Below are 25042 nucleotides of genomic sequence, written 5' to 3'. Positions count from 1 at the left end.
TCATCATCATCATCCTCTCATTCTCTCCCTTTGTTTGCCATTGGTTTAAAAAATTATCAGAAAGAACTTTGGATCTATTTGCTTTATTGCTGCGACTCTATGGTAACAAAGTGATAAAAAAATGTCAAGTATTATCATTATGGAATATGTGTGTAAAAGTTAGTATAGATCTTGAATCCATAAATTCGCAGCAATAAAGCAAATAGATCCAAAGTTCTTTCTGATAATTTTTTAAACCAATGGCAAACAAAGGGAGAGAATGAGAGGATGATGATGATGACGATGATCAGCCTAGTGAGGTAAAGTGAGATTTAGTTGCACTCTAAATCATCTCCGTCAAAATCATCATCGAAATCACGATAAAACTCCTCACAATGGCAATGAATGAAGAAACCATTGGAATTGGTACCGTTTATGCAAATGTTGAACAGTATACAACATCGGCAAATCTGGTTGATACCAATCAACCGGCAGCGGTTCTTAATCATAACACACAATATTATACAAGTAAGTATATTACTGATTGTAATCAAAAGTATTAATATCAATTATCTTTTATTTTTGCTTATCAAACTTTTTTCTCTCTTCGCTCAATCTTTATTTCTTTCTCGTTTCACTTTTTTTTCATATTTATCATTCACTTATTTTCTTTATTTATTTCTTATCGAATTTATTATTTCTATTTCATTTTTTTGATCTTTTGTTATTAATCTTGTGTTCTACTCATTCGCAGCTTTGCTTCCCTCGCCGTGCTATCGTACTCAACTAACATCTGAATATGAATATTGTGGTGAAGCCAGAGAATGTGTTAATTGTGGTGCGATGTCAACGCCTTTATGGCGTCGAGACGGTACTGGCCATTATTTGTGTAACGCTTGTGGACTTTATTCAAAGATCAATGGGATGAATCGACCACCAATTAAACCTCACAAGAAGATACCAAATAACCGACGAGCAGGTCTATCATGTTCAAATTGTGGAACAGCTCAAACAACCCTTTGGAGGCGTAATATTGAAGGTGCACCAGTTTGTAATGCTTGTGGTCTGTATTTTAAATTACATGGAGTTAATCGTCCAATGACTATGAAGAAAGAAGGTATTCAAACACGAAAACGTAGACCTAAAAATCCAGCAGGATCAAGTTCCCAACAACAGCAACAACAACAACAACAGCAACAACATCAACACCAGCAACAACACCCGCAACAACAACAACAGCAGCAGCAGCTACAAAACCCGAATCAACTTCAACACCAACACCAACAGCAGCCATCCTCGATGCCACAGACCCAAAATCATCAACACCAAATTCAACCTCAAACACCACAATTACAGCAACAAGTACAAGAAGCGCAACAGCAACAACAACAACAGCAGCAACAACAGCAAGGTCAACAAGAACCCCAACAACATCAATTACAGCAACAGCCACAATCACACCATCAACAGCAATTACAATCACAACAGCAATCCCAACTCCAATCAAACCCACAATCGCAACTCCAACAAAATCAACAACCACAACAGCCCCATCTACATCAGCAACAACAGCAACCAATGATTGTTATGCATATGAGTGTAATTCAATCATTAACTTCTTTGGACGATTGATGTTACATCTAGATACATTTGGGGTTACAAAGGTAGCATGGCATGATCATTGTTCATAAGGATAAATTGAAACATTAGAACTTTTTTGTAAGGTTGATGAAATATCGTTTAATTTGTTCAATTAAAGTGTTTGTATAAGTGTGCGAGTGTATGTTAAGAAAGAGAGAAAGAAGAATAAAGAGGAAGAAACAGAGAAATAGAAGATAGAGAGTGACAAAAAAGTTCTGGTTGATGAATTAAGCTCAATAAATTAAAATAAAATGTTAACCAGAGAGATCTTTTTCATCATACAATGTTTGATCATAGATTTCAGCTTTTACAATTCGTCCACCAAAGAATCTACCATTTAATGAGTCTCTTGCTACGATAGCCTCTGTGATTATATAAAAGAAAATATAAAATACAAGAAACCAGTTAAATTGATTGAAAATAAAATTATAATAATAATAATTATAATTACAATTATAATAAAATGATAATATGATGCTATGAATTAATAATTTCAACTTTTTACCTTGACTATTACTCTACAAATTATTTGACTATAACTTCAGCGTCATCTTCTGGTTGTTTTTCTTCTAAATAATGACACGGTTCACAATTCCAAATTTACCACATTTGTTCAGTTACTTCAGATTCAAGAGCATCATCAATATCTTCGACACCAACCATGTTACGTAAGACCACCACTCTTGACTGAAAAAAAGTTAGATAAATGTTTTATGAGAAAGGCTCAATTTCTTAGATGATTTAATAACAGTCGCTATTCTCAAAATGTCTCATTGTCATAGTTTCCAAACAAATAATTTTTTTGCAAGATTTGCACAAAATTCAATCTAATTATAATTACCATTCAATGTGTATAATTGTTTTTGGCAACAAAGTAACATAAATTAGCAAAGTTTGGTTAATTTGATAGTTAATTACGCCAAAACTTTGATTAAAAATTAAAGACTATTTTTTGGTAAATTTCTGTGTAAATAGCAATAAGACTTACCCCAACAAGTTACATCTGACAATGTGAGGATAATGACTGTACATTTAAAGTTATTACAGTACGGCCACCTTTGACTCGATAGAATTTCATTTCTTCGACTAATTAAAGGTATTAAAATAGCTTATTTTTATTTATCCTCAATTAATTTCAGCGTGATTGGCTGAGACCATCAAAAAGCCAACAATTTAAGGGTTATCCGCATTGTCCCTCAGTATCGGACATTATTGCACCAATATCCACACAGCATTATTCGTCAGCGATTTTTTCCACTTGCACTTGAATCTCTAGAAAACACAGAGACATAATTAACTTCAGGATTAAAAGTTCACTCAAAGCTAATAACAAAATAAACTTTATAATCTTAATAATAAACAACTATAAGAAGTTTAAAAATATTTAAATGAACAATCTCAAGATCAAAAAATACCCTTGATAGATGTGACGATAACAAGTTTAAAGTAAATTCAATTTTTGTAAACATTGACCAATTCGTAATCAATTTTATCAAACCGCCACATCTGCAAATATCACCGCTAGATGGAGTTGAATCAACTCACAAGTCAGTTGATTCCAATTAAAAATTTAACTTTTGACCTCAGAATAATTCAATCTTTTGTAATAAAAAAGTATATCTGATTTAAAACCTTTTGGTGAAAGTTCCCTGTGGATATGTTGATTCATCCAGGAGATAAAGTTTGGCGACAAAAATAAGGCCACACGTGAAACAGGCGAACTACTGGTCAGAGGAAACGTTAGATCATAGCTGATGATTTTTTGAGCTGACCATTTTGAGCCGATTGGGATCAAATTTGATGGAAACACTACAATTAAGTATCGATTGAAATTAAATGACCTAACCGCTATAACACATGATCCACGCTTGAAAAATATTTCCTTACCTTAAACGATAACCTAACTGAGGACAATATTTACACAAATCTTCAGAACTCTTTCATGACTGGTTCATGAGAAAGTTGTTTCAATCAGAAAGATCAAAAATTGCTATAACTAAAGCACGATTGGGACAAAACGTGACATCCTTCGGACCTTTTGAAAAGACTCAACATGGTTTTCAATGTCCTCTTTCATAGCTTTAATTTTCAATTTGCCGAGCGGTGATTTTTCGTTGCAAAAATCCTTTTTTAAATAAAATGCGTTATATTTAAAGTAAATAATTGTTTGCTTTTCAATTGATTGATAAAAATTTATGCATTAATTGCTATAAAGTCTTCATAATTAAAATTAATCTTAAGCGTTTATATTGCATCAATTTGTTTACCATTTCTTCAATAGATTCTGTTTTTATTTAGTGATATATTTGCTCTAGAATTGAAATTGCTTTAGATATTTGGTCAACAGTACTCGGCATTAATAGTCTCTTATAACCTTTAATTCTCGCCTTTTAATCTGTCAACTTGTAATAAAGATAATTTAATTTAAACAAGTTCTTTGTCGTTCATTTGATATGCGGTTCGTTATTTAATTTTCAAAAATGGCTCTTCCAGTCAACACAACAAATCAGTTTACTAGGCATGACTTGTTAGAGTAGCTGTAGAAGGCGTTTACAAAATGGCGCTCATCATTCTTTTTCTGGCTTATTCAATGCTAAAATGCTCAGCTCAAGCTAGGATCAAAAATCTTAAATATTATTCTTGTTCTTTTGTGGTCGGTTTCTCACCATATATTTCTCTCTCACTTTGGTGTCTCCTGTGTCTCTCTCTCGTTTTTTCATCATCTTCATCATCTCCTTCATCATCCTCGTCTTTATTAAATAAATAAATAATAATAATCATCATTGTTACAATTTAGTTAAATACCATGATCAAAAGAAAAGGTGGTTACTCTCTTTCTTATTGCTTATTCCTTTGTCAGAAAATGATACTTTTTGTGATGAATTTTACTAATTGATATCCTCTTTTTTCTCTCTCTCTTCCTCATCTTATTCTTTTGTCTTCTCCTCTCCTCATTACATTCTGCTATCCACTCTTTTTTCAAATCTTTTTTCATCTGTCCCTCTCTTTTCCCTCTGTCTACCTTTCTTTCTCTTTCTCTCCTCTCTTTCTCCCTCTCTCTCTCTAACTTCAATCTTATGAATCCTTCTCCATCTCTCATGTAATCTAGTCGGAGGCAGAGGTCCCATTTCGAATGGACCAATGCATACTAGACCTCTAGTTGCCCTTTTGGACGGACGTGATTGCTCAGTTGAGATGCCAATATTGAAAGATGTTGCAACGGTTGCCTTTTGTGATGCCCAATCTACACAGGAGATTCATGAGAAAGTGTTGAATGAGGCTGTTGGAGCCCTTATGTGGCATACAATTACTTTAACTAAAGACGATCTCGACAAATTTAAGGCTCTTCGCATCATTGTTAGGATTGGTTCAGGAGTGGATAATGTTGACATTAAAGCTGCTGGAGAATTAGGTAAAGTGCAACTTTTCCTTTGTTTTGTGAGTTACTGCCCTTCAGCTTATGCTCTTGCAGCCCAGGGTTGCATTTCTCAGTGATTTGCTAATCTAAATCTTCTCATATTCAGTATTTGCATTTGTATTTGTATAACCACTGTCAATGCTTTCAAAAACTCCTGCTATTATTGCTATGCCGGCTTACTTTATTCTTTCATTAATATCAACTTTATTTTCTTTCTTTAGGTATTGCTGTTTGCAATGTGCCCGGTTATGGTGTCGAAGAAGTAGCAGATGCAACCCTTTGTTTAATATTGAACTTATATAGACGGACTTACTGGTTAGCAAATGCTGTACGAGAAGGTAAAAAATTTCAAGGGCCTGAACAAATTCGTGAAGCAGCAGCAGGATGTGCTCGAATCAGAGGAGATACCCTAGGAATTGTTGGTTTAGGTATGCACTTCTTTTTTAATGACATTTACCCAAACTTTCGATTTCCCTCCTAACCTATTTCTTTGTAATATTTCAGGACGAATTGGTACTGCAGTCGCCCTAAGAGCAAAAGCATTCGGATTCAATGTTATATTTTATGATCCATATTTACCGGATGGTATTGAAAAATCTCTGGGACTTACTCGTGTTTACACTTTGCAAGATTTGCTTTATCAAAGCGACTGTGTCTCTCTACATTGCACCCTCAATGAACACAATCACCACCTAATTAACGAATTTACAATTAAACAGATGCGACCTGGTAAGTTGACATTTCATCTGGCAGTCAGCCAACTTGCAACATCTGTTGTCATGTGTATCATTTTGCACTCAACATGGAGTTACTAATCTTTGTTGGCGCTCTTTAAATTTTACTTAGGTGCCTTCCTGGTCAACACTGCACGTGGTGGTTTAGTTGATGAAAATGCGCTAGCTGCCGCTTTAAAAGATGGAAGGATTAGAGCTGCTGGTCTTGATGTTCAGGAGAATGAACCCTATAATCCCATGAGCGGTATGTTTTGTTCTCGTTCTTTATCTTGATTTTCCCCTTTTTAGTGATAAATTTTACAATTTTTCCCTCTCTTTTTTATTCCTTATTGATTAATTTTAAATTAATAATTTTTTCTTACAATTGGTGCTCAAGGTCCACTCAAGGATGCCCCTAACTTGATAGTTACACCCCATGCAGCATGGTATAGTGAGGCAAGTTGCACTGAGCTTCGTGAAATGGCAGCCTCTGAAATAAGACGAGCCATAGTCGCACGTATACCGGATTCACTCCGTAACTGTGTTAACAAAGAATATTTCGTCTCAAGCGCTTATGGAGAGACTTTAAATGGGTCCACAGGATATAACTTCCATTCGATGGCTCCCCACTCTACAACTCTTGACTCCATGCCTACCGGAGCTCCTGGAGCAGCAGCAGCAGCCCATGCAACCCCTCATTCGACACTTCAAGAAGCCGTTCAATTAACTCCTAAGCCAGAGAGCTCGGAGCTTCATTAAAGTTATCATTCATATTTGAGAAAATAATTACTCAGACACCACCAACAAACAACAAAAATTTAATACAATCTTAAAAAAACCACCAAACAAACAAATAAACAAATCATAAAAGAAGTAAGCTGCAGTTTGGTTGACAAAAATTGAGATAAACACCACCTCAAAACCCTTTTTCATAAAAAGAAACAAAATACACCTACACCAAACAACACATACATAAAAAATTATTTGAAAGCCATCCAGCTGAACCCTTTTCTTGCTATAAGTCCCTTTTCTTCTCAACGAAACAGAAACAAAAAAGATTGAGGATAGGTGTGATGTACTGATACATGGAACCATAACTTCCTCCATTCTTTTAATTGTTCATCTGCGGACATCTGTAGGAAAAGTTCAATATCAGAATCGATCCTCTTTTATCACTTTGTAATATCTCCTCTTCATGTTCAATTAATTTGATTAAAAAACGGTATGGTGAACGATTTGTACTGGAGACAGATTTGAATATCCTGGGATAGATTTAAAATTGTTGTTGAAAGAGGACGATTGAAACTTTAACTACTGGCATAAAACCAATAGCTAACTTGATCTTTTTCCGATACACTTTCTCATCCTTGATTAATCCCATTCACACAAATTAATGAAGATATGGTTACATGATTCCAATTATATGTCTCACCTGACCAATCATCGTCATCATCATCATCACCATCCACAAAAATCATCTTTCACCATCCAAAAATTGTTATTTAATTAGGCGGATATTTAATTATAACCGCTTCTGAGAGAGCTTCTTGGATTCCATTCCAATGTAGCTAAAATCAACCATGGTAATCGTAACAATCATCTTTCTTTGCAGTTTATGATTAAAAGCAAAGGCTATTTTATCAAAGGAATCAGCTTTTTCTTCCAACGGTTAGATCAAACATAATTAGTGATCAAAAAGCAATGCCTCCAGAGGAAATTAATTTATATTAAAGATTAGGCTTAAGATTAGTTTTGCAATTACAAAAATCAAATCGGTTCAATTTTATGGGTTGGATATTAATAAAACTTCAATATAAACATACGCGCGTTTTACAATATAAAATATTCATTTTTGAAAATAATTTCATTGTTCAATAAATATTGAAATACAATATCTTAATTAACTATTTCAAATATTTATCATTCGATCCTCCAAATTCAAATAAACAATGAAGTAACTCAATAGATCTAGATTTTCACTTGCAAGTTATGTATCTGAAATCCTGCAATTATACATACATCCAGTGGTGGGTCAAAATAGCAAAATCAAATGAACAAAAGGACAAAATCGGTTAAATCAATTTCAAATTGATATTTCCATCGATTTTATGCAGTTACGGGTAAATAAATCAAAAAATTGTCTGATTATCAGTTTAATCGGGGAAAAATAATTCTAACTCTTTGATAAACTGTATAAAAGCGTGAATTTAATGGGACCGGCTTTTTTCCACCGTATTGTCCACCACCCAAAACTAAAATCATCTACAGACTTTTCTCATCAAAATTGTTCACCACTTTTCGGATATGATATGTATAATAGATATGGTGGTGATTAATAGTGGATGTGTTGGTGGACAATACGGTGGAAAAAGTGATTTAAAAGAGATTGAAAAGGTGGTGGAAAAAGCACTTTGAAAGTGGTGGACACTGTGGTGGGAAAAAAGCCGGCCCAATTTAATACATTTTACAATTGTAACTTTTGATTTTTCGTCTCTTGGTCATTTGCTTTTGCTGTTTTGAACTCAAACCCTTTTGATAGTTCCTCTCAATATTTCACCGATTCAATTTCCCCAATCAATTTCATCTGAAATAATTTATCCTTTCAATTTAAGGTAAAATATAAAAATATGAGAAGACATTCAACCAATGCTCCTAATGCTATTCTTTCTGCCATCTTTTTTGTGATATACTCGTTAATGTATTCATAAATCTGATATAAATGGTTTAATCAATTTAAAGCTATCGTAAATATTATTTGTTGGTCTTTGCCTCTCTTCGCAAACCAAGCTTGGATTATGATCTTGTTAATGAATGAAAATAATCATTTTGATAGAGTGAGTTGAATTCATGATCAATACAGTCAGACCATTAATTGATTAGTAACTTGTTTTCGTGTACAGTGTTTTGCTGACAACTCTTTCAATCTTCGTCGTTTTGTTTGATATCTGTAAAAAGCAAGGACATTAATATTGATATATTTTCATATTTATTATACAGTCGTACTTTTGGAGGTTTGTTTTCCTCTCTTTGGCAAAATTTGCGCTAATGGCACTTGAATGAAATAAAAAGCAATTTGTTGACGTTCGGTAGCCTGCGAAGCTATGAAAAATAGTCGATTCATTGCGTACCAGCATCAAGTTTTGGGGAAAAATGAAGATCATTTAAGGATGATTTCAAGCATGGAAAGCACAAAACTGTTGTTAAGAGCATTATCAAAATCTAATACATTGAAACCCTCGTTGTTTTTGATATTAACCATATCAGCTTTGGTCATATGAGATGCAATGGCGAGGCAGACATCTTTAAAAATGTGTTCAGATCCTTCATTAGCGTAATTACCAACTTTATTGTAAAATCCATTGATTGCTGCCATCAATGGCGTGAAACCGTCCACAGTTTTAGCATTTACATTGGCTCCGTGTTTAATCAAACACTTGACAACATCATTTTTACCCTTTACAGAGGCCCAATGAAGTGCAGTCCACATATTACGATCACCTTTATTAATATCAGCTCCTTTTTTCACCAACAAATCAACTATCTCCTCAAATTGGCCTTCGTCAACCATATGAAGAGGTGTATTACCAGAAGAATCTCTTGATTTAACATCAGCTCCTTTGCCTAATAAACGTTTAACCTCAGCTAAATCACCCTTGGAACAGGCTTCACGTAAATCTTTATTCTGAAAAAAGGTAAGAGAAGAAATAGTTGAGAAATTAGCAAAAATATTCAAAATCATGATCAATAATCATAATCACAAGAAAATAAAACTTGAGATGAAACAAATCGCAGTTTTCAATCCTCTTTCAATGGACTGGGTTATTGTCTCATATTTGATTCACACTTAAGTAATCACAATTTCACGTAGATGAACTCAGTGATGAATAGTCCAGTTAATGTTCAACTCAGATTAAGTAATTAAAATTGATGAGATGTCTAATTAACTGGACCAAAAAAGGCGTAAGATGGTCGAGTAACAAAGAAATTGAACTATGAATAAAGATTTGTTACTTACTTCAGTATTAGCAGACATGATGATTCAATAGACAAACCAACCAACAAAATATGTAAAACTAAATGTGTTCCGATTTTATTGATGAAACAAAATTATTGAATAAAGAGATTTGGTTTAACTTGGTCTTCCTTCTGATAACTAATAGTAAAATGAAGTTAACTCAAAAATTACTGATTCACTAGAGCAATCGAGCAATCGTTGTGAACTTGCCAAATTTGTCTAGTCTCTAAAGATGAGTGTTTACGCAGATTTCTTGTTTTTGTAAAATTCAGATTTGTTTACAGTTTCATCTGCTCAACTAATCACTCTTTCTTGCCTTCCTACACCTCAACTAACCTTGTTAATTCACTCAATTTTGCTGCTTTGAACCCGAATCATTTATCCTGACTCAATCTAGAAAATCAATGCTAGAGTTTTCTTGTATCAATTGAGTGAAGTCAAATTATTGAACTTGATTGAGAAATATAACAGTTTAAATTATTATTGAATACAGAATAGCTCGTGCATTAACTTAACTGTCCAAATTATTATAGCTTTTCGGCACATTCTGGTTAATTCAACTTTAAATAAACCATCGAGAATATCAAACACAACAAAACACCGCAAAAATTCATATCAACGCATTACAGTAAACTCTCTTTTTTGGCAAAAAAAGAGCCACATGCTGACTGATAACATTCAACATGGAAAAATTCTGGTCTTTACATGTTACAAGGTGAAGAGTTATAGTACCTGATATAATTATCATAAGTCACTGGTCGAATAATCTTAAATTGCAGTGAAAGCGGCCATAAAAACCAAATCGTCAATAGAATATCGAAATCCTCTTTTCCCATTTTGTCAGGTTTTGTGAAAATCGATGTTTACTGTAACTTGATTCCTCCACCAATTAATATACGTAATAGTTTAGAATAACACTTTTCTGTTGTTCTATGGATACTTAATCAAATTGGGTTAACTTTAGTTGAAAATAATAGACTCAGAAAATAGTTGAAGAATCATTTTAAAATTAAAAATTTGAACAATCCACATTTTTTGGTTGAATGACGGAGTCTTGTACTCTTACCAAAATATCGATATTTACGGACTCGATACTGTTAGTCATAGTCTTGTCATTTCAGTGTTTCAACTGTTATTTGCAACTGTTGATGAAACGTTCAAGTATTGTTTGTGCCTAATTTGTTTTGTGGATTCTTTTATTTTTTTTATCATTTTTTAATTACTAATTTTGTATTCGGAACAATGTAAGTAAAGCATTTTTACTATTAATCTCAATGTTTATTTAAATACGTATTCAAACGTTGTATGTAAAGGTGGAAGAGCAACAAGTGAAATTAACCTTCAAACCTTGTTAACTCCCCTTAATATAAAACTAGTCTAAACAACCTTTAGTGTGTGTAGCTTCTTTCCTCTTTTTGTCTCACAGTATTTTTGTCTCTTAGCTGTTTAGTCAGATATATTTCTTCAAAGATTGTTATGAGTTACTAGATTATCAAGCCATTTGCATCTAACTTTTCAAAAACCTGTTCTAATTGTCACTTTATTTTTCTGTTTTTTATGATAGGTCTGCTGGATTCGGAGGTGATGCTAACCGGCCATCAGGTGGTGGACCTGCCACATCTAAACGGCTTCAACAGACCCAGGCTCAGGTGGAGGAAGTTGTCGGAATCATGAAGACTAATGTTGAAAAAGTCTTAGAAAGAGATCAGAAGTTAAGTGAATTGGATAACCGAGCTGATGCCTTACAACAAGGTGCCTCACAATTCGAGCAACAAGCTGGTAAATTAAAGCGGAAACAATGGTGGAGAAACATGAAAATGATGGCAATTTTAGCTGGAATATTTATTATCTTTCTTATTATTCTGATTGTCGCTCTACAATAACTAAATATTCTGTGAATCTCTCTTCTCTTCTTTTTCCTTTTTCCAACCTTAATAGAAGAAAGAGAAAATGTGATAGTATTAATTTACGTGAAAAATTATGAAAATTGCATATTTTTTCAGAAATAATCACAATCAACTAACCTTCCATTTTATTCAACAAATCTTTTCCCAGTTTGACTTTTAATGGAATAGGCTCATGCTTTTCCAATTCTGTTTCGTGCATCTTTTCAATCGCTTGGGTCCAACTTAAGCCAATCCATTCAGCCTCTTCCAACTGTAAAAACAAATTAAAGCAAAACATTATTTATTAAGCCGACAACATTTCATAAATCACGGAGATAGAAGCCATGAAAGAAAATTTTATCTATAGTCTAGAAGTTGTTTATGATCATTAGGTTTGTAGCACAAAATGCTTTAATTAGGTTATAATATTAATAGATTGGGAAAATATGACTAAATAATACAACAATGATTGGCAGTTTTTTCCGTCGTTTCATTAGAATTATGAAAGGTTTAATCATCTGATACCATCAATAATTAGTCATTCATAAATAAAATAAATTAGATAAACTTACCGGTATTTTACAATCTTGATATTTATTTTTTACGATTTCATATTTTTCTGGATTATTAGGATGATAAGATTCCTTGGCCAGAGCTATCAACATTTTTCGTCGTAGTTTCAGTGCTAGACGTGATTGAAGATCTTGAATAGGAGTTCTAAGAATATAATTATCAAATCCGTGGGCTTCGTGAATTTTATTCAAGGCATGTTTGGTGCACAAAATGCTTAAATAAGTATCAAGCACCTCACTATATACAGTTGTCCGGAAAACATTGGGCACCCAAACTTTGGCATTTCTGAAAACAACAAAAAGTTAAGAGTTGGTTAGAAATAAATAGGAAAAATATAGACCATAGAACCATTATACATACGAGAAATATAAGCAGTTTAAACTCACCTAACATGTTTATCTCGGTACAATTGTCTTTTCGGTAGATCAAATCCAGTAACAGCATTCTCACCAGCAAATATAGCTTCATTTGAATTACCTAATTCTCTAGTACCAACTGGCAGGTCAGGAACTCGTTCGCTATATGGTAAGACGGTATAAGCGAAAGATGATTAACATACTAGAGATTTAGTTTGATTATTGTATAAATACTTACATTCTTAATGTTTTTGCATCAACTAGCTTATAATCAAGAAGATCTCCAGTAGTAGGGTCATCGTGTGCACGAACAGGAGGCTTTGTTAGTTCTAAACGATATTTAAGATAATGCTCAGGAAGACGGCGAAAATATGGATTCCTCATCCAACCAAAAGGATAAATATTTTTAGATAATTTTATCAAGTTCATTATGTAAGACTACGGTTCAGAATTACCACAAAATTATAAATGATTAAACGGATGATTTGAGATTGATAATGAATAAACGGATTAAAGTAAACATCAACCAGAGTAAGGGAAAGATGTTCACTTTTCATGTGTTTTAAGTTACCATGGAAACAAAGTAAATAAAGTAACTGATCATATTCCATGTTTAATTGTCTAATAGACAAGGTTAAAATTAAATCATCAATTTGAGTGTTTAATGATAATCAATTTTCCATTCAATACATTGAACAATTTAAGAATAAATTGCTTTTAATCTAGATAAAACAAAAATCTAAAAACACGAAACCAACAAGAGAGATTGTATCTGATCCAATCTTAATCGCTTTCAACTGTTAAATTTACCGGTTTTTCAGTTATTGAAGCAATTTAGTGAACTGTGGACTTAAAATTAAAATATTTGGAATAAAATTAAATGTCATTTTGTATTTTGAATTATTGATCAGCCAAAGCAATGGCCAACATTGTTATAAAGCAAGAGAAGCTGCAAATTGAATTCAACTTTTCATTGAAAAGGGAATAATAGAAGACGAAAATATGATTAACTTGATGGTTCAACTGGTTTAACCAGGATATTGTACGCATCATAATTTATGAAAGAAAAATCAAGTCTAAACTGAACTCTATCAACAGATTGAATTGTAATTGACAGCTAACTAAATAATATTTTGGGACTTTATTAATATTCAGAAGAGCATTCAATATTGAAACAGTTCAATGGCTATTGAAGTCAATTGTAATTGTCTTAATATCTAACATTATGTTATCAATTCACACTCATTTCTTCTTTAGTTAACCATCAAAAATTAATTCGCTATCCATTTTAATGTGAATTGAATTTCAAGCTATTGTTAAGCATAAAACTGAATACCAAATGGTTAATGAAATCGTAGTCAGATTCAAATTACAGATTAATTTGAACTTAGATTGATTATTAAAAGTGGAAAGATGATGATTGTGAAGCAGATTTGATGTCGCTTCATTTTGATTAATCGTCGTCGCATGGTTTCTTCACAATTAATTTGAGCCCTTTAAGCATCTGTTTTAAACAGTCTTCACTTTTTTGATTAAATGAAAAGCATCGATTGATCAATATCTTCCAATCAATTGTTTTAATGGATATTTAAAAGCACAAATTTTGTAAAATTAATTACGGCAATAAATTATGATTGAAAAATGTCAACGGTAAGCTCCCTCCATAACCAACATGTTAGCCTTTTTTTAGTATAAAAGGCGATGGAATTGTCTAGGAAGATATCACAATCAAATCATTCCAATTGCTAAAAACAATTTAGATTAAACCCTAAAGTAAACCTTCCAATCAAAACCAACCAACATCATCAACATGAAATTCTTGTCTTCAGTAATCGTTCTTTCCTTGGCTCTCATGGCTTCTGGTAAGTAATACAAAGCTTTGTTATCCATTGAAACACTTGAATTAACCCATTTTGTGTCACTCTTTAGCTTCACCCTTCCTTGGTCCCCTCGCTGATACAGTTCTTGGTACTGCTGCCAATGCACTTAACACCGTTACGGGAGCCGCAAGTGGTCTGATTGGGGGTGCTCTCAATGCTGTTGGTGATGTTGCAAAAGGTGCTGCCAATCTTGAGTTTGCCAAAGGAAGAGTTCTTCAAGGAGCTGTCAATGGAGTTGCTGGTCTTGGAAGTAGCGTTCTTGGTACTGGAGCACTTTCTGGACCCAATCCCGTCTCTCCAAATCCTGGTTATGGCCCTGTCTCTGGTCCTAGCTTCGGTCCTGGTTCTGGTCCTGTTTCTGGCCCTGGTTTCGGTCCTGGCTCAACCAATTTCAATAGTAACTCACGAGGATATGACAATAGTGCTTCAGCCAACACCCATCAATTTGATGCTAGACAAACCTCATTCCAAGGTGGACCAGGAGGCATCTCAGGAACCACTACATCAACCTCTGGTCAAGCAAGCTCAGCTCGCACCAGAAGCATGGGTTATGATGATTCTACTCGGTACCAAGCTGGTTATGGATACTAAAAACATCAACTCCTAATGATTACATATTGAATGAAAAAAGTCAATAACAAATTTCGGGCTTGCTCGAATATGAAATGAAACTAAAATGTTTGAATTGAGAAAAATAAACTTACCATGAAAAGTAAAAATTTCCTCTAACATTTGCTTACACAAATCGCGTAAAACTTGAAACATAACATAACGCAATAGCGTAAAACATAACCATCAATGAACACGACCTATGGGAATAAGTTTGGGTCTAATTGTTGAAACAATTATTTTCCTTTTACACGAAGCTTTTTACTTTTTCCCGGTAATGGATTCCAAGAAAATTAGAAGTGAGTGCAAATATAATTTAATCCGAGTTCCTGCGAAAGCTTAATCTCATTTCTGGATTTTAAAGACATTCAATTCAATGAATTTTTCAACTGCTAAAGATTCGTCTAGCTTTTTACTGTTTTGGTTAAAGTGAATGTTTTTCTGCCAATTTTCGACTCTTATTTTGTCCATGGTAATACAATGAACCTAAAATAGTGTTGGTCTGAAATTCCTATGCATAATTACTTGAAACTAAGTCTCAATTCCGAAGAAAATCTGAACCTCGAGGGATTACAAGGAAAAAAGGATTAACCCGAATAGACCCAAACCTTTTCCCAAAAGGTTGCTGGAAATCTTAAAAGGATCAAAAGCTAACCAGTATTTTAATCGTTTAAATACTGTAATGAAATAATGAGTGAGATTAAGCTGGATAATTTTCAATTGCATTTGTTGTACATTTTAGATTGATAAGTTGCTCGATTCCTTCATTAAGGCAGTTGACTTGAACCTCAATGATTTGACGATCATAAAAGCCTTGCTCGATTGGAGAACCTTATTGAATTATGGCCAAGAGTATGAATTGATCATGATAGTATTTGATAAATTTGTGAATGTCAAATAGAGATAAAAATAGCTAAGCCTGAAATGTTTGTACTCGCGAGAGGAGTTTAACCTCATCTGAGAAGCCTGAAATAGACGACTAGAAGACAAAGCTTTCGTTGCTGGGATTAGATGTGATTATAATGTCACAATTGGCAAAGTAAAAATGTATCTTTGTTTTTTTTGGTTGATCACAATTGCAATAGTGAAGATTAAGAGGCGTATAAGCTTATGTCAAATTTTACAGCTTCATTTGAAAATCTTACACTTGCTGGTTACATTGATCTCTATTGAGTCTATTAAATTGTTGACTTGCGAGGAACCGAAAAAGCACATTTGTGGTTAATTTTTGTAAAACGTTTCTTTCATTTGATCTCCTTTCATCATAACGATACAGATCGGCCTAGTCGATAGTTAGGACGCTTATTATGATAAGTGAAACGGGTGATACAGTAATTAAAGAGAGATATTGAGATGAATAGAAGATTAAGAGAGGAAGAGTTTAGTTGACAAAAAAAAAGATTGACTAGTGTAGGTAAAGATTGACTGAAAATTTTTTGCGAAATAATTCAGTGGATTACCGTATCGGCGAACATTAAGGCACAGTGCTTCTAAGTGAGATGGACACATTTAGAAGCACCAAAACAATCGGATAAGAGGCACATCTGCTAGTAATTGAGACGCTGAATTCAGCAATGATTGACTGATTTACCTGTCATAATTTTCGATTGCTGAGCTTCCACGATTTTTATCTGACAATTAGAACTGTTGAGTGGCTTTTGTTTGAAAAGAAGCAAGAATTTCATCGAAGAGGCTTCCTTTTGACCAATTTAAAATTTATTGTCCCAATTTGAACTGATTTTTTTACACATGGGCAATGGATGTAAATGTGCTTATAAATAAGTCTATTCATTTATAAGCACTGTGCCTTAATGTTCGCCGATACGGTAATTATTGACTTTATGATGGATGTAAATGTTTGATGTGAGTATGAGTGAGTGTTGGTTTGACTTTTGTTTTAGGTGTACTTTGGGTTTCCACTCCTGCTGAATTGTTGTTATTTTGATCCACAATTTTACCATTTTCTTGAGACTCTCTTATTCCTCCTTTTTATCTCTGGATATGCAGTCGTTGTAGTTGTTGAACACTGTTGATGTTATGATTGGATATTGGCTGTTTGTAGACGTTAACATAATTTAGGCAGTGTTGACGTGAATTTAACAAACATCAGTAAACAAATTAGACATTCGACTTTGCCTAAATTCAAGGAAACTGATTCTTCCATCTCTATCAGTATCAGCTTCTGTCATCAACCTTTCAACATCTTCAGCAGTAAAAGGCTTATTTGACATGGCGAAAGCCATCTTTATCTCGTATCGGTCAAGGTAACCATTTTTATCAGCATCAATCCAGTCAAAAAGCTTACGAAGGTTAGCATGTTTTTCAGCAATGGTGTCCAAGAAAGCCTTCAATTTATCTTCGGTTATAAATCCATCGCCTAATAAAGAGTAGAAATAAACACAATTTAATAATAAAACGATACTTCACATTGAATGTAAAATAAACGTAAAGACAATTGAAAATTTGGTTGCAACGAGAAATTATTCTGTCTCACTTTTTGTCACATTTTTTCACCAGCAGTTACTAAGGGGTTGTTACTTCAGCGAAAAGTTTATTTCATTTCATGTCATTTCATGTCAAACATCTTTAACTAATGTTATAGTTGATAAATTATGACTCTATTTGACAATTTAAAATCCATTTTCTGCTAAATTAACAACCTGTTTCTCGTTTCATCCTTAACAAATTGTCATTTTTAATTGCCTAACGGTTAATCTATGATGAATCTGTAAGCATTCCTGTTTTATGAATAATTTCAAGCAATAATGAAACATTTACAGTCAATATTCCCAAATTGTAACATTGTTAGGTTCAATAACGAAACAGTTTGGATTTCAAACAGTTCTTCTTCCTAAATGTAAACTAAATTATGATGAAAACCCAATTGATTAGATTGATTTATACAATAATGAATAAGGTTTGCAAGGTAAGTTGATTTCGGGAAATTTGATGTCTCAAAATAAATCAGTTTTGATAGCAAATTAATATAAACAAATAAATTTCAATTCATTTGATCTTTTATAATGATTATTTTTTTGGAATTAAAATGGTTCAATTTGATTAAAAACCTAAAAGGCTATTTTTTGGTAAAATTAAGTGTAAATAGCGAAAGGGCTAATCCCACGATGTGAACATGTGAATATTTACTGTACTGTTCCCAGTTAATCTGAATGTGTTCAGTTGCATCTTCAGTTTACTGAATTTCTTATTAATTTTCTTATATCTTATTTATTCCTTTGAATAAACACAGGTATCTTCTGAAGGAATGTCGTTGGCTGTCTTTGTTTGTCATTGTGAATAATGTGATGCTTCAAATTCAACTGTGCATGTGGATTCCAAAGAATACTTGTTTATCAAAAGCCTCCAAAACAATAAACTGGTAAAGTTAACACCGTGACTCTAATTGTACTTTTGGAATAATAATGAAAATCTTAATATAATGTTGGTGAGACTTTTTTTGGTGGTAAGCCAGAACATTGTTGGCTTTTATATATTGGCTCGTGGAAAAAAATCTCATGGCAAGATGTAAAAGCGTGGATATTCAAGGAAAGAGCTTGGAAATCAAGAGAAACAGGCCGAAAGAAAAGTGAGGGAAACTCAGGCTCAAAGGAAAATCAAGAAGAGACTAATAGAAAGGAACGGACAGAAAATGTAGAAGCTAAAATTGGAAAAACAAAGCTCATTGGGATGCCTGTTAATTAAAATCTTGAAAGCTCAATCTCTTTCTCATTTATCCTAACCTCTCTCCTGCTTCTCGCCAATCAAACCCGACAACAGCAATAAGAAGTTCGTTGGTAGATTCATTAGGTTTAAAATGAAAGGAGAAGAAAAAAGTTTCGAAAAAGAAGAAAATGAAAATGTTCTGAGAGACGAGGTTGGCAAGGTTCCCGGAGGACCAAATAAAGTTAAGTATGTGCTTTGATTCCTGTGAGTGTAAGTATTATTAGTTCAATCATTCACACCATACATTTTCCTTGTTGGCCAGTCTCACCACTACAGTCTTACAACCACTGAACTTATCAATGCTCAACTTTTCTGAACAATTACAAAGAAACAACTTTCACCATAAATCTATTCACTAATTTTGCTTCAAAATAACCATTCATTATTCAACTAATTGCTAAATTTATATTTACCAAGCTAATTTTTCGATTTTTATTTTGTTTTCAAATTTCCTCAATCAACATATTCTAGCAACTTGAAAGTTTTTTGGCAATAACATGGTGATATGAGACAGATGTTAATAAACAAGCAAAGAGATTAAAGACATGTCAACTTTGAAAGAGGCATCAACTGAATCAAATTTATCTTGAAAATTCTTATTCAAAATGAAGATGCTCTTCAGATATTTTAAACTCAAATAACCCCGAATTTTAAACTGACTGACTTTGGTAGAGTTCGAGGTTAATTGTGCTTAACTTAGAATTAGATTTTTCTAGCAAATCAAGTATCATTGGCCATGAATTAAACATTCATGCATCAGATCATATTGAACTTGAAATTCAATTTTTTCATATCGAGTATTAAGACTTGCTTTTGTTATAAATTACAATCGATCCAATCATTAATGTTGTTAGTTGATTGGAATTTTATTTTTTCATTTTAATTTACTCTTTCCAAATGTTTCAAACATGCAACTGTTTAATTAAACTTATTTGGTTGATTTTTTACAGGGAAACGTAAACTCTACTTTGTGGATTAATCAAGCATAAATTTGGACTTACTTTGAATTTCCTCGATGGTTTGGGTAACGATACCTTCGTCCGGATGAAGTCCAAGTTGTTTTAAGACGTGCTTGAATGTTGGTATATCAAGTTTACCATCTTTATTGGCAAGACTGTTGAAATAATCTTTCAAATCACTTTCTTTAACTTCAAATTTTTCAGCCTGAAAGCAAAGAGTATCAATAATTAGCAAAGGATTATATAATTGGTGGCAATGGTTAAATGGACAATACATGAAATATATTCAGCAAATTTAAAGGAAGATAAAGGAAAGAATCAATTACCATTGTGTAATTGTTTAATTGGATGGAAGCTGGTTGTCTAGTTTTTTTGATGAATTACAACTGAACGAGTACGAAGTTTTTCACACAATGAAGCTGAAATAAATAGCAATTTTTTGCAAAACGATATACAAAATGGATTCACTAGCAGTTTGCCGAAGAAAAGAGGCGGGTTAGATGGCGAAAGTAATGAAAAATGAAATACACTGACACGCAAAATACAGAGCAGATGACAAGGAGGATGAAAGTAAAGATCTTTCCTTGCTTGGAACAACTGAGGACGAAGATTTGGTGGTTGGACAATTTTCGATGATAGAGTAGGCAGGTTGGCTCTCTTACTTACACACTTATACTTACTCACGATTTCATCTTTCTTTTTCTCCCTTCAGATAAATATAAATTCAACGCCAAGAATGAAAAAGATGGAAGAAAAATAGATGAAGATGACGAAAAACGGAAGAGACGGTAAGACAGATTATCTCCGCCTCAGTCTTGGCTTAGTTGAACCATAGAATAGTTCAAGTAAATTTGGTTACTTTTAAACTTCACTTGTCTCTTAGTTTAAAATCCTAGCTGTAAATGATCCCGCCTATTCAACAAAACATCTTCATCATCTTCATCATCATCATCATCTTCATTTTATTCAAATATTCTGTTCACCATCTTCATCGCTCTTCATCTCTATTTTGACTCTTTTTTTTCTCTCCTCATTCAATCTCAATCACTTAGAACATCTTTCTTCATCATCATGCACGTTATCGTCTTGAAAGCGTTGTAATGGATCAAGAAAACTTGAAGATATCTAATAGTCTAAAACATGGTAAAGCTGAAAATTATGAATTTAATTAACAAAGAAATTTTTAATGCAACCAACCATCTCAATCAAATGCTCCAAGTTTTGTTTATCACATTATCTTGTTTATTTTGGTTTGCCTCCTACTGTTATTTACAGTATCTCATTAATCTCTGATCATCTTTTTCCATGTAACATTTGTTTTCTTTCCGGAATATAAGGAATGATTGCAGAGGTATATGGATGATGCTACAAGAAAGATGAGGTGACATGAGATTAGAGGAAAATGTTTTTTGTCTCTCTTTTGTCTCACATTTTCTTCCCAATATTGACTCAGATAAATTGTTTGTTTCATCTTGTCTCATCTATTTGGTTTACTATTTAAAGAATCTACTTTACTTTGCACCATCACTTGATAGTGATCAAGTTTAAAAGTTAATTGCATTGCAAATTGGAATAATCAATTTAAATATAATTTATTTGTTTATTTATTGTAATCACTTTTCTTGTAAATTGTTATTCTCTTGTATTGATTGCAAATGATCAAATGAGCGAGAAAAAATAGTTTAGTCTCATACAATCCAATTATTAACTCAAGATAATGTGGATTATATGGTTATTTAAATAATGCGAAGGTTAATTCGTGAAAATTTGGGTTTTGAATACTGTTTTAGCTTTTCTAATTTGTTTTAATAACATTAGAATGCATTTTTTTCCGTTCATCGGTTAACAAAAAGTAATATAGAAAAAACATTAATAACAAATGATACAAGGTTGGACAAAGTTACTCGAGATTGTCTTCATCAAAAATATCTTCAAACTCGTTAAAAAAATCTGTATGAACATATTTATCATTTGATGTTAAATCCATCATAACGGTACCTGATGGGTCATCAAAATCCATAAAATGTCCACCTTCTGGAAACATTTCATCAACAACAACACTGCTGCCATTTGATCCTCCGGGTTTACTCCCAACCATAGATATTGGCCTCATCTTCCCTTGGTTAACTTGATCCCGAAGAATATCTGAATCGGCAGAGATGGAACAAAGAAATTAACAAAGCGAAAGATAATAAATCTCTAGTCAAATTGGAAACAATAATGACTTTTAAAGTAAACAAAGGAGATATTTCAAGTAAAACACTTACCCAGTTTTAAATATTTTGATTGGTAACAAGTAGGTCTACAAATATACGAGTAAAGTACGGTGGGAAAAAATTTAGTTTTTCACTGGAAATTGGGTTAATCCAATCAAACTGATTGTACTATTTAATTAACAGAAAAAGAAGATTAATTTAAGCTTTAGCCCCGAGAAAAGCAGAGTAAACCAAAGGTGTGATCATGTTGAGTGTCTCCCTCTGTTAACATTACTTTCTTTTCATTGTTCAGTTCAAACTATGCGCCTATCACATCACACCAAATCACCATTCAGTGAACATTTGCTATACCGTCACTTTTTTTCTTGAAAATTTTTGTTTATCAACATTTTTTTTGTGTTTTTTTATTAATTGTGAAAGTTTTTAATCAATGTCTTTTTCAAATTTTACAACTAAAATTCCTGAAATTCAGGCAACTGATTCTGGATTTTCATCAGCAGCTCCATCCATTATAGACGATGAATTCCTGGCTTCATTTGACTTTAATTATGAGGGTAAATCATCCCATACCCTACCTCCTTTCCAGTCCACACCTGAGCCAATGTCCCCCGTTCCAATGCTGGATGTTCAAACAAGCTCGGACGTCGCATCTCAAGCTATTCCTACATTGATAGATCTTCTTTCGGATGAGGATCCCTTCATCCAAAACAAAGCCTGTAATATGGTGCTTCAGTTATCTACTGAAAAAGTCAGTAGAGAGACAATAATTAATTCACCTGGCATGATAGTCGCCCTTTTAGAAGCTCTTTCTAAAACAAATGATATTGAAATTATTGAAAATGGCGTTGGAATTCTTTATAATCTTTCAGAACATCGTCAGGGTCGACTAACAATTTATAAACTTGGTGGTATTTTTGAGCTGGTTCGGATGCTTAGCTGTAATAGCGAGTCAGTTGTTCATCTTGCTATTACAGCTCTCCATCTTCTACTTTTACACCAAGAGGGTTCTAAAGAAGCCGTCCGTGATGCTAATGGTCTCCCCCCATTAATTTCTTTGTTACAAAATCAAAATGAACAATTTTTATCGATTGTTACAGACTGTATCCGTCTTTTAGTATATGGAGACTCGGAAAGTAAAATTATAATGCAAAGACTTGGTGGCACCACACAACTACTTCAAATTTTACAAACAGTTTCCTACCCAAATCTTCTCTGGGTAATTTCCAATACCTTAAAAGTTCTGTCAGCTTGTCAGGAGAATAAGCGAACAATTATTGAAAACGGAGGATTGCAGGCTTTGGCCATGCATTTGAACACACAACTTGATTCCCACGTATCTAATTGTTTGTTCACTATTCGCAACCTTTCCGATGCAGCAGTGTTTCAAAATGATCTTCATCTTTTATTATCTAACACAATGGATATTCTTCGTTTTGCTCTTACCGACCAAGTTACTCAAGAAAACATAATCACTTGTGTTGCAGGCATTTTGTCTAACTTAACTTGCAACGTTATTAACAAGCAAATTGTTCGCCAAATGGGTGGAGTCGAATTGCTAATCGGAACTGTCATCAAATTTGGCTCAAAAGAAGAAATCACCGAGCCTGCAATTTGCGCTCTTCGACATTTAACATGTCGATACATTGAAGCTGAGCTTGCATCTAATGCAATTCTGGATTGTGAAGGGCTTGGGCCTATAATAAGTCTTTTAAAGACTAACAGTTGGCCATTGAAAAAAGCCGTCGTGGGCTTACTACGAAACTTGGCTTTACTTGACGCAAATATCGTTCCACTACGTGATCACTACGCCATTGAAAATCTTGCTGAGGTCTTAAATGAAGCAAAAATCGCCTCACGATCTGTTGATTTAGGAGCAGGAGTAGTTCCAATGGACGCACCCCTAATACCAGATCCAAAAATCGAGGCAATCATTGAAGAGGCTGCCGCGACGCTCAAAATAATGGCCAAAGACCCTCTTAGTAAACATAAGATTCAAGAAAAATCTTTTTTCTTTGAGGAATTTATCGTTGACATCTTTAACACATCTATTAATTGATAATGCCTTAAATTTTGTTCAAAATTTGTAACCACCTGATTATTGGTTCAATTTAACCAGATAGGGTTTCAGTTAGATTAAAATTATCCATCAACTAAACAATAATGTCGAATACATCTTTATACACAAGAATACACAAAATAAAAATTATTTTGAAAGACACATAATCTTTTATATGACAAAAGATGAGAAAAATCAGACTTTGATCCACAGACAAAATAATTTAGACGATCCAACCATTTATTATAAATAAAAAATCTGTAATAATAATTCCTTGAAAATATTTCATAATTATTTTAGCTTTTTAGAGTGACTGAGATAGTAGGTAGACATGAAAACGGGACTTTGAAATGGAGACGTTACTACTGATTACCTTGATTTTTCTTTTCATGTCGAAATGAATGATAATCAAAGTTTTATCCAAATTCATTTCAAAATTTGATTCAATATTCTTTCATATCAAGGGAGGACATCTCAGAATGATCAAAGTATGCAAATATATATGATTTCAGGATGTAATGGAAGCCTCTACGAAGATCTCAGATTATTTGATAACCTATACAGTTGAGCAACTTTTTTGTCGCTACCATAAGTTCGCAATCAAATAACAATAAAATCCTTCAAGTCTGGTGTGATGATAGCATCCAATAGGCACATAGTCAGAGTAAAGTTTGTAAGTTTTGTATTTTCTTTCATTATCCAAAAACTCAATCGGTTTCTTCTATTGACTTTAGATCACTCTCTCTATCGAAATTAAATATCTCTGGACACTTTGACCAGTTTTTTTAAATTATCAATAGCCACCGGCATAAACGTGAACAGGATCACAGTCATAACAAAATCTACTGATTGGTGAAAGAATGGTGATTTTAGGCCAATGGCCATAATCAAGAGAACTGTTGGTAAATTGAAAAAAAGAGTTCGATCAACCATATCAACCATCAACAAAAATAACTTTCAGATCTCTTACGGTCATAGAATGCGCCAGGTTCAACCGTATTGGTCCAATTTAACCAGC

General features: G+C 33.3%; 9 protein-coding genes and 1 long non-coding RNA gene across 11 annotated transcripts; 5 read left to right on the top strand and 5 right to left on the bottom strand.

Annotated features, from left to right (window-relative positions):
- The first annotated feature begins 323 nt into the window (after window positions 1-323).
- Window positions 324-2130, top strand: LOC107363841 (uncharacterized). The gene is made up of 2 exons (XM_089268749.1): window positions 324-507; window positions 734-2130. The coding sequence occupies exons 1-2, from the start codon at window positions 375-377 to the stop codon at window positions 1609-1611; spliced, it is 1011 nt and encodes a 336-aa protein (XP_089124875.1). The 5' UTR covers window positions 324-374; the 3' UTR covers window positions 1612-2130.
- On the bottom strand, window positions 1693-3095 carry LOC149093441 (uncharacterized). The gene is made up of 3 exons (XR_016199573.1): window positions 2609-3095; window positions 2126-2307; window positions 1693-1984 (listed from the first exon to the last, which is right to left on the bottom strand). It is a non-coding gene; the product is annotated as an uncharacterized LOC149093441 (long non-coding RNA).
- Window positions 3096-4219: 1124 nt separating this feature from the next.
- CtBP (C-terminal binding protein) lies at window positions 4220-6986 on the top strand. The gene is made up of 6 exons (XM_015931576.2): window positions 4220-4442; window positions 4730-5032; window positions 5260-5466; window positions 5543-5767; window positions 5885-6016; window positions 6149-6986. The coding sequence occupies exons 1-6, from the start codon at window positions 4427-4429 to the stop codon at window positions 6508-6510; spliced, it is 1245 nt and encodes a 414-aa protein (XP_015787062.1). The 5' UTR covers window positions 4220-4426; the 3' UTR covers window positions 6511-6986.
- Window positions 6987-8720: 1734 nt separating this feature from the next.
- LOC107364272 (uncharacterized) lies at window positions 8721-10640 on the bottom strand. 2 transcript variants are annotated; one of them, XM_015931604.3, is made up of 3 exons: window positions 10499-10640; window positions 9767-9904; window positions 8721-9433 (listed from the first exon to the last, which is right to left on the bottom strand). In XM_015931604.3, exons 2-3 carry the CDS (start codon window positions 9782-9784, stop codon window positions 8909-8911), a joined length of 543 nt encoding a protein of 180 aa, XP_015787090.2. In that variant the 5' UTR covers window positions 9785-9904; window positions 10499-10640; the 3' UTR covers window positions 8721-8908. The 2 variants fall into 2 exon arrangements, with proteins under 2 accessions (XP_015787090.2, XP_089124876.1); XM_089268750.1 differs by having other exon boundaries at window positions 9767-9824; window positions 10499-10637.
- A 269-nt stretch (window positions 10641-10909) lies between these two features.
- On the top strand, window positions 10910-11960 carry Syb (Vesicle-associated membrane protein synaptobrevin). The gene is made up of 2 exons (XM_015931606.3): window positions 10910-11010; window positions 11331-11960. Coding segments are annotated over exons 1-2 (321 nt in total). The 5' UTR covers window positions 10910-11008; the 3' UTR covers window positions 11650-11960.
- mRpL28 (mitochondrial ribosomal protein L28) lies at window positions 11585-13126 on the bottom strand. The gene is made up of 5 exons (XM_015931603.3): window positions 12820-13126; window positions 12612-12743; window positions 12225-12510; window positions 11791-11923; window positions 11585-11696 (listed from the first exon to the last, which is right to left on the bottom strand). Exons 1-5 carry the CDS (start codon window positions 13008-13010, stop codon window positions 11650-11652), a joined length of 789 nt encoding a protein of 262 aa, XP_015787089.1. The 5' UTR covers window positions 13011-13126; the 3' UTR covers window positions 11585-11649.
- A 1186-nt stretch (window positions 13127-14312) lies between these two features.
- Window positions 14313-15180, top strand: LOC107363940 (uncharacterized). Its single transcript, XM_015931225.3, has 2 exons — window positions 14313-14443; window positions 14511-15180. The coding sequence occupies exons 1-2, from the start codon at window positions 14392-14394 to the stop codon at window positions 15050-15052; spliced, it is 594 nt and encodes a 197-aa protein (XP_015786711.2). The 5' UTR covers window positions 14313-14391; the 3' UTR covers window positions 15053-15180.
- A 1780-nt stretch (window positions 15181-16960) lies between these two features.
- Window positions 16961-20219, bottom strand: LOC107364194 (neo-calmodulin). Its single transcript, XM_015931518.3, has 3 exons — window positions 20079-20219; window positions 19795-19957; window positions 16961-17447 (listed from the first exon to the last, which is right to left on the bottom strand). The coding sequence occupies exons 1-3, from the start codon at window positions 20079-20081 to the stop codon at window positions 17167-17169; spliced, it is 447 nt and encodes a 148-aa protein (XP_015787004.1). The 5' UTR covers window positions 20082-20219; the 3' UTR covers window positions 16961-17166.
- Window positions 20220-21536: 1317 nt separating this feature from the next.
- Window positions 21537-22183, bottom strand: LOC149093440 (COP9 signalosome complex subunit 9). The gene is made up of 2 exons (XM_089268752.1): window positions 22020-22183; window positions 21537-21897 (listed from the first exon to the last, which is right to left on the bottom strand). Exon 2 carries the CDS (start codon window positions 21863-21865, stop codon window positions 21653-21655), a length of 213 nt encoding a protein of 70 aa, XP_089124878.1. The 5' UTR covers window positions 21866-21897; window positions 22020-22183; the 3' UTR covers window positions 21537-21652.
- Window positions 22184-22398: 215 nt separating this feature from the next.
- Window positions 22399-24024, top strand: LOC107363840 (armadillo segment polarity protein). The gene has a single exon (XM_015931104.2). It carries the CDS (start codon window positions 22399-22401, stop codon window positions 24022-24024), a length of 1626 nt encoding a protein of 541 aa, XP_015786590.1.
- Window positions 24025-25042: the final 1018 nt, after the last annotated feature.

Source organism: Tetranychus urticae, chromosome 3 (assembly GCF_039701765.1).
Source record: "Tetranychus urticae isolate SD_2017Ah chromosome 3, NJAU_TeUrti_SD_1.0, whole genome shotgun sequence".
NCBI classification, from domain to species: domain Eukaryota; kingdom Metazoa; phylum Arthropoda; class Arachnida; order Trombidiformes; family Tetranychidae; genus Tetranychus; species Tetranychus urticae.
This window is presented reverse-complemented; position numbering and strand designations above follow the sequence as displayed.

What these genes read in the sequence shown, in the direction of transcription:
- LOC107363840 (XM_015931104.2), top strand. Translation starts at nt 22,399, where the DNA reads ATGTCTTTTTCAAATTTTACAACTAAAATTCCTGAAATTCAGGCAACT.
- LOC149093440 (XM_089268752.1), bottom strand. Translation starts at nt 21,865, where the DNA reads ATGAGGCCAATATCTATGGTTGGGAGTAAACCCGGAGGATCAAATGGC.
- LOC107363841 (XM_089268749.1), top strand. Translation starts at nt 375, where the DNA reads ATGGCAATGAATGAAGAAACCATTGGAATTGGTACCGTTTATGCAAAT. An exon ending in TAACACACAATATTATACAA is followed by an intron (nt 508 to 733) that starts GTAAGTATATTA and finishes ACTCATTCGCAG; the next exon opens with CTTTGCTTCCCTCGCCGTGC.
- mRpL28 (XM_015931603.3), bottom strand. Translation starts at nt 13,010, where the DNA reads ATGAACTTGATAAAATTATCTAAAAATATTTATCCTTTTGGTTGGATG. An exon ending in TACCGAGATAAACATGTTAG is followed by an intron (nt 12,511 to 12,611) that starts GTGAGTTTAAAC and finishes TGTTGTTTTCAG; the next exon opens with AAATGCCAAAGTTTGGGTGC. An exon ending in ATCAAGATTGTAAAATACCG is followed by an intron (nt 11,924 to 12,224) that starts GTAAGTTTATCT and finishes TTGTTTTTACAG; the next exon opens with TTGGAAGAGGCTGAATGGAT.
- CtBP (XM_015931576.2), top strand. An exon ending in TAAAGCTGCTGGAGAATTAG is followed by an intron (nt 5,033 to 5,259) that starts GTAAAGTGCAAC and finishes TTCTTTCTTTAG; the next exon opens with GTATTGCTGTTTGCAATGTG. An exon ending in AATTAAACAGATGCGACCTG is followed by an intron (nt 5,768 to 5,884) that starts GTAAGTTGACAT and finishes AATTTTACTTAG; the next exon opens with GTGCCTTCCTGGTCAACACT.
- LOC107364194 (XM_015931518.3), bottom strand. An exon ending in AACCATCGAGGAAATTCAAA is followed by an intron (nt 17,448 to 19,794) that starts GTAAGTCCAAAT and finishes ACTCTTTATTAG; the next exon opens with GCGATGGATTTATAACCGAA.
- LOC107363940 (XM_015931225.3), top strand. Translation starts at nt 14,392, where the DNA reads ATGAAATTCTTGTCTTCAGTAATCGTTCTTTCCTTGGCTCTCATGGCT. An exon ending in CTTGGCTCTCATGGCTTCTG is followed by an intron (nt 14,444 to 14,510) that starts GTAAGTAATACA and finishes GTCACTCTTTAG; the next exon opens with CTTCACCCTTCCTTGGTCCC.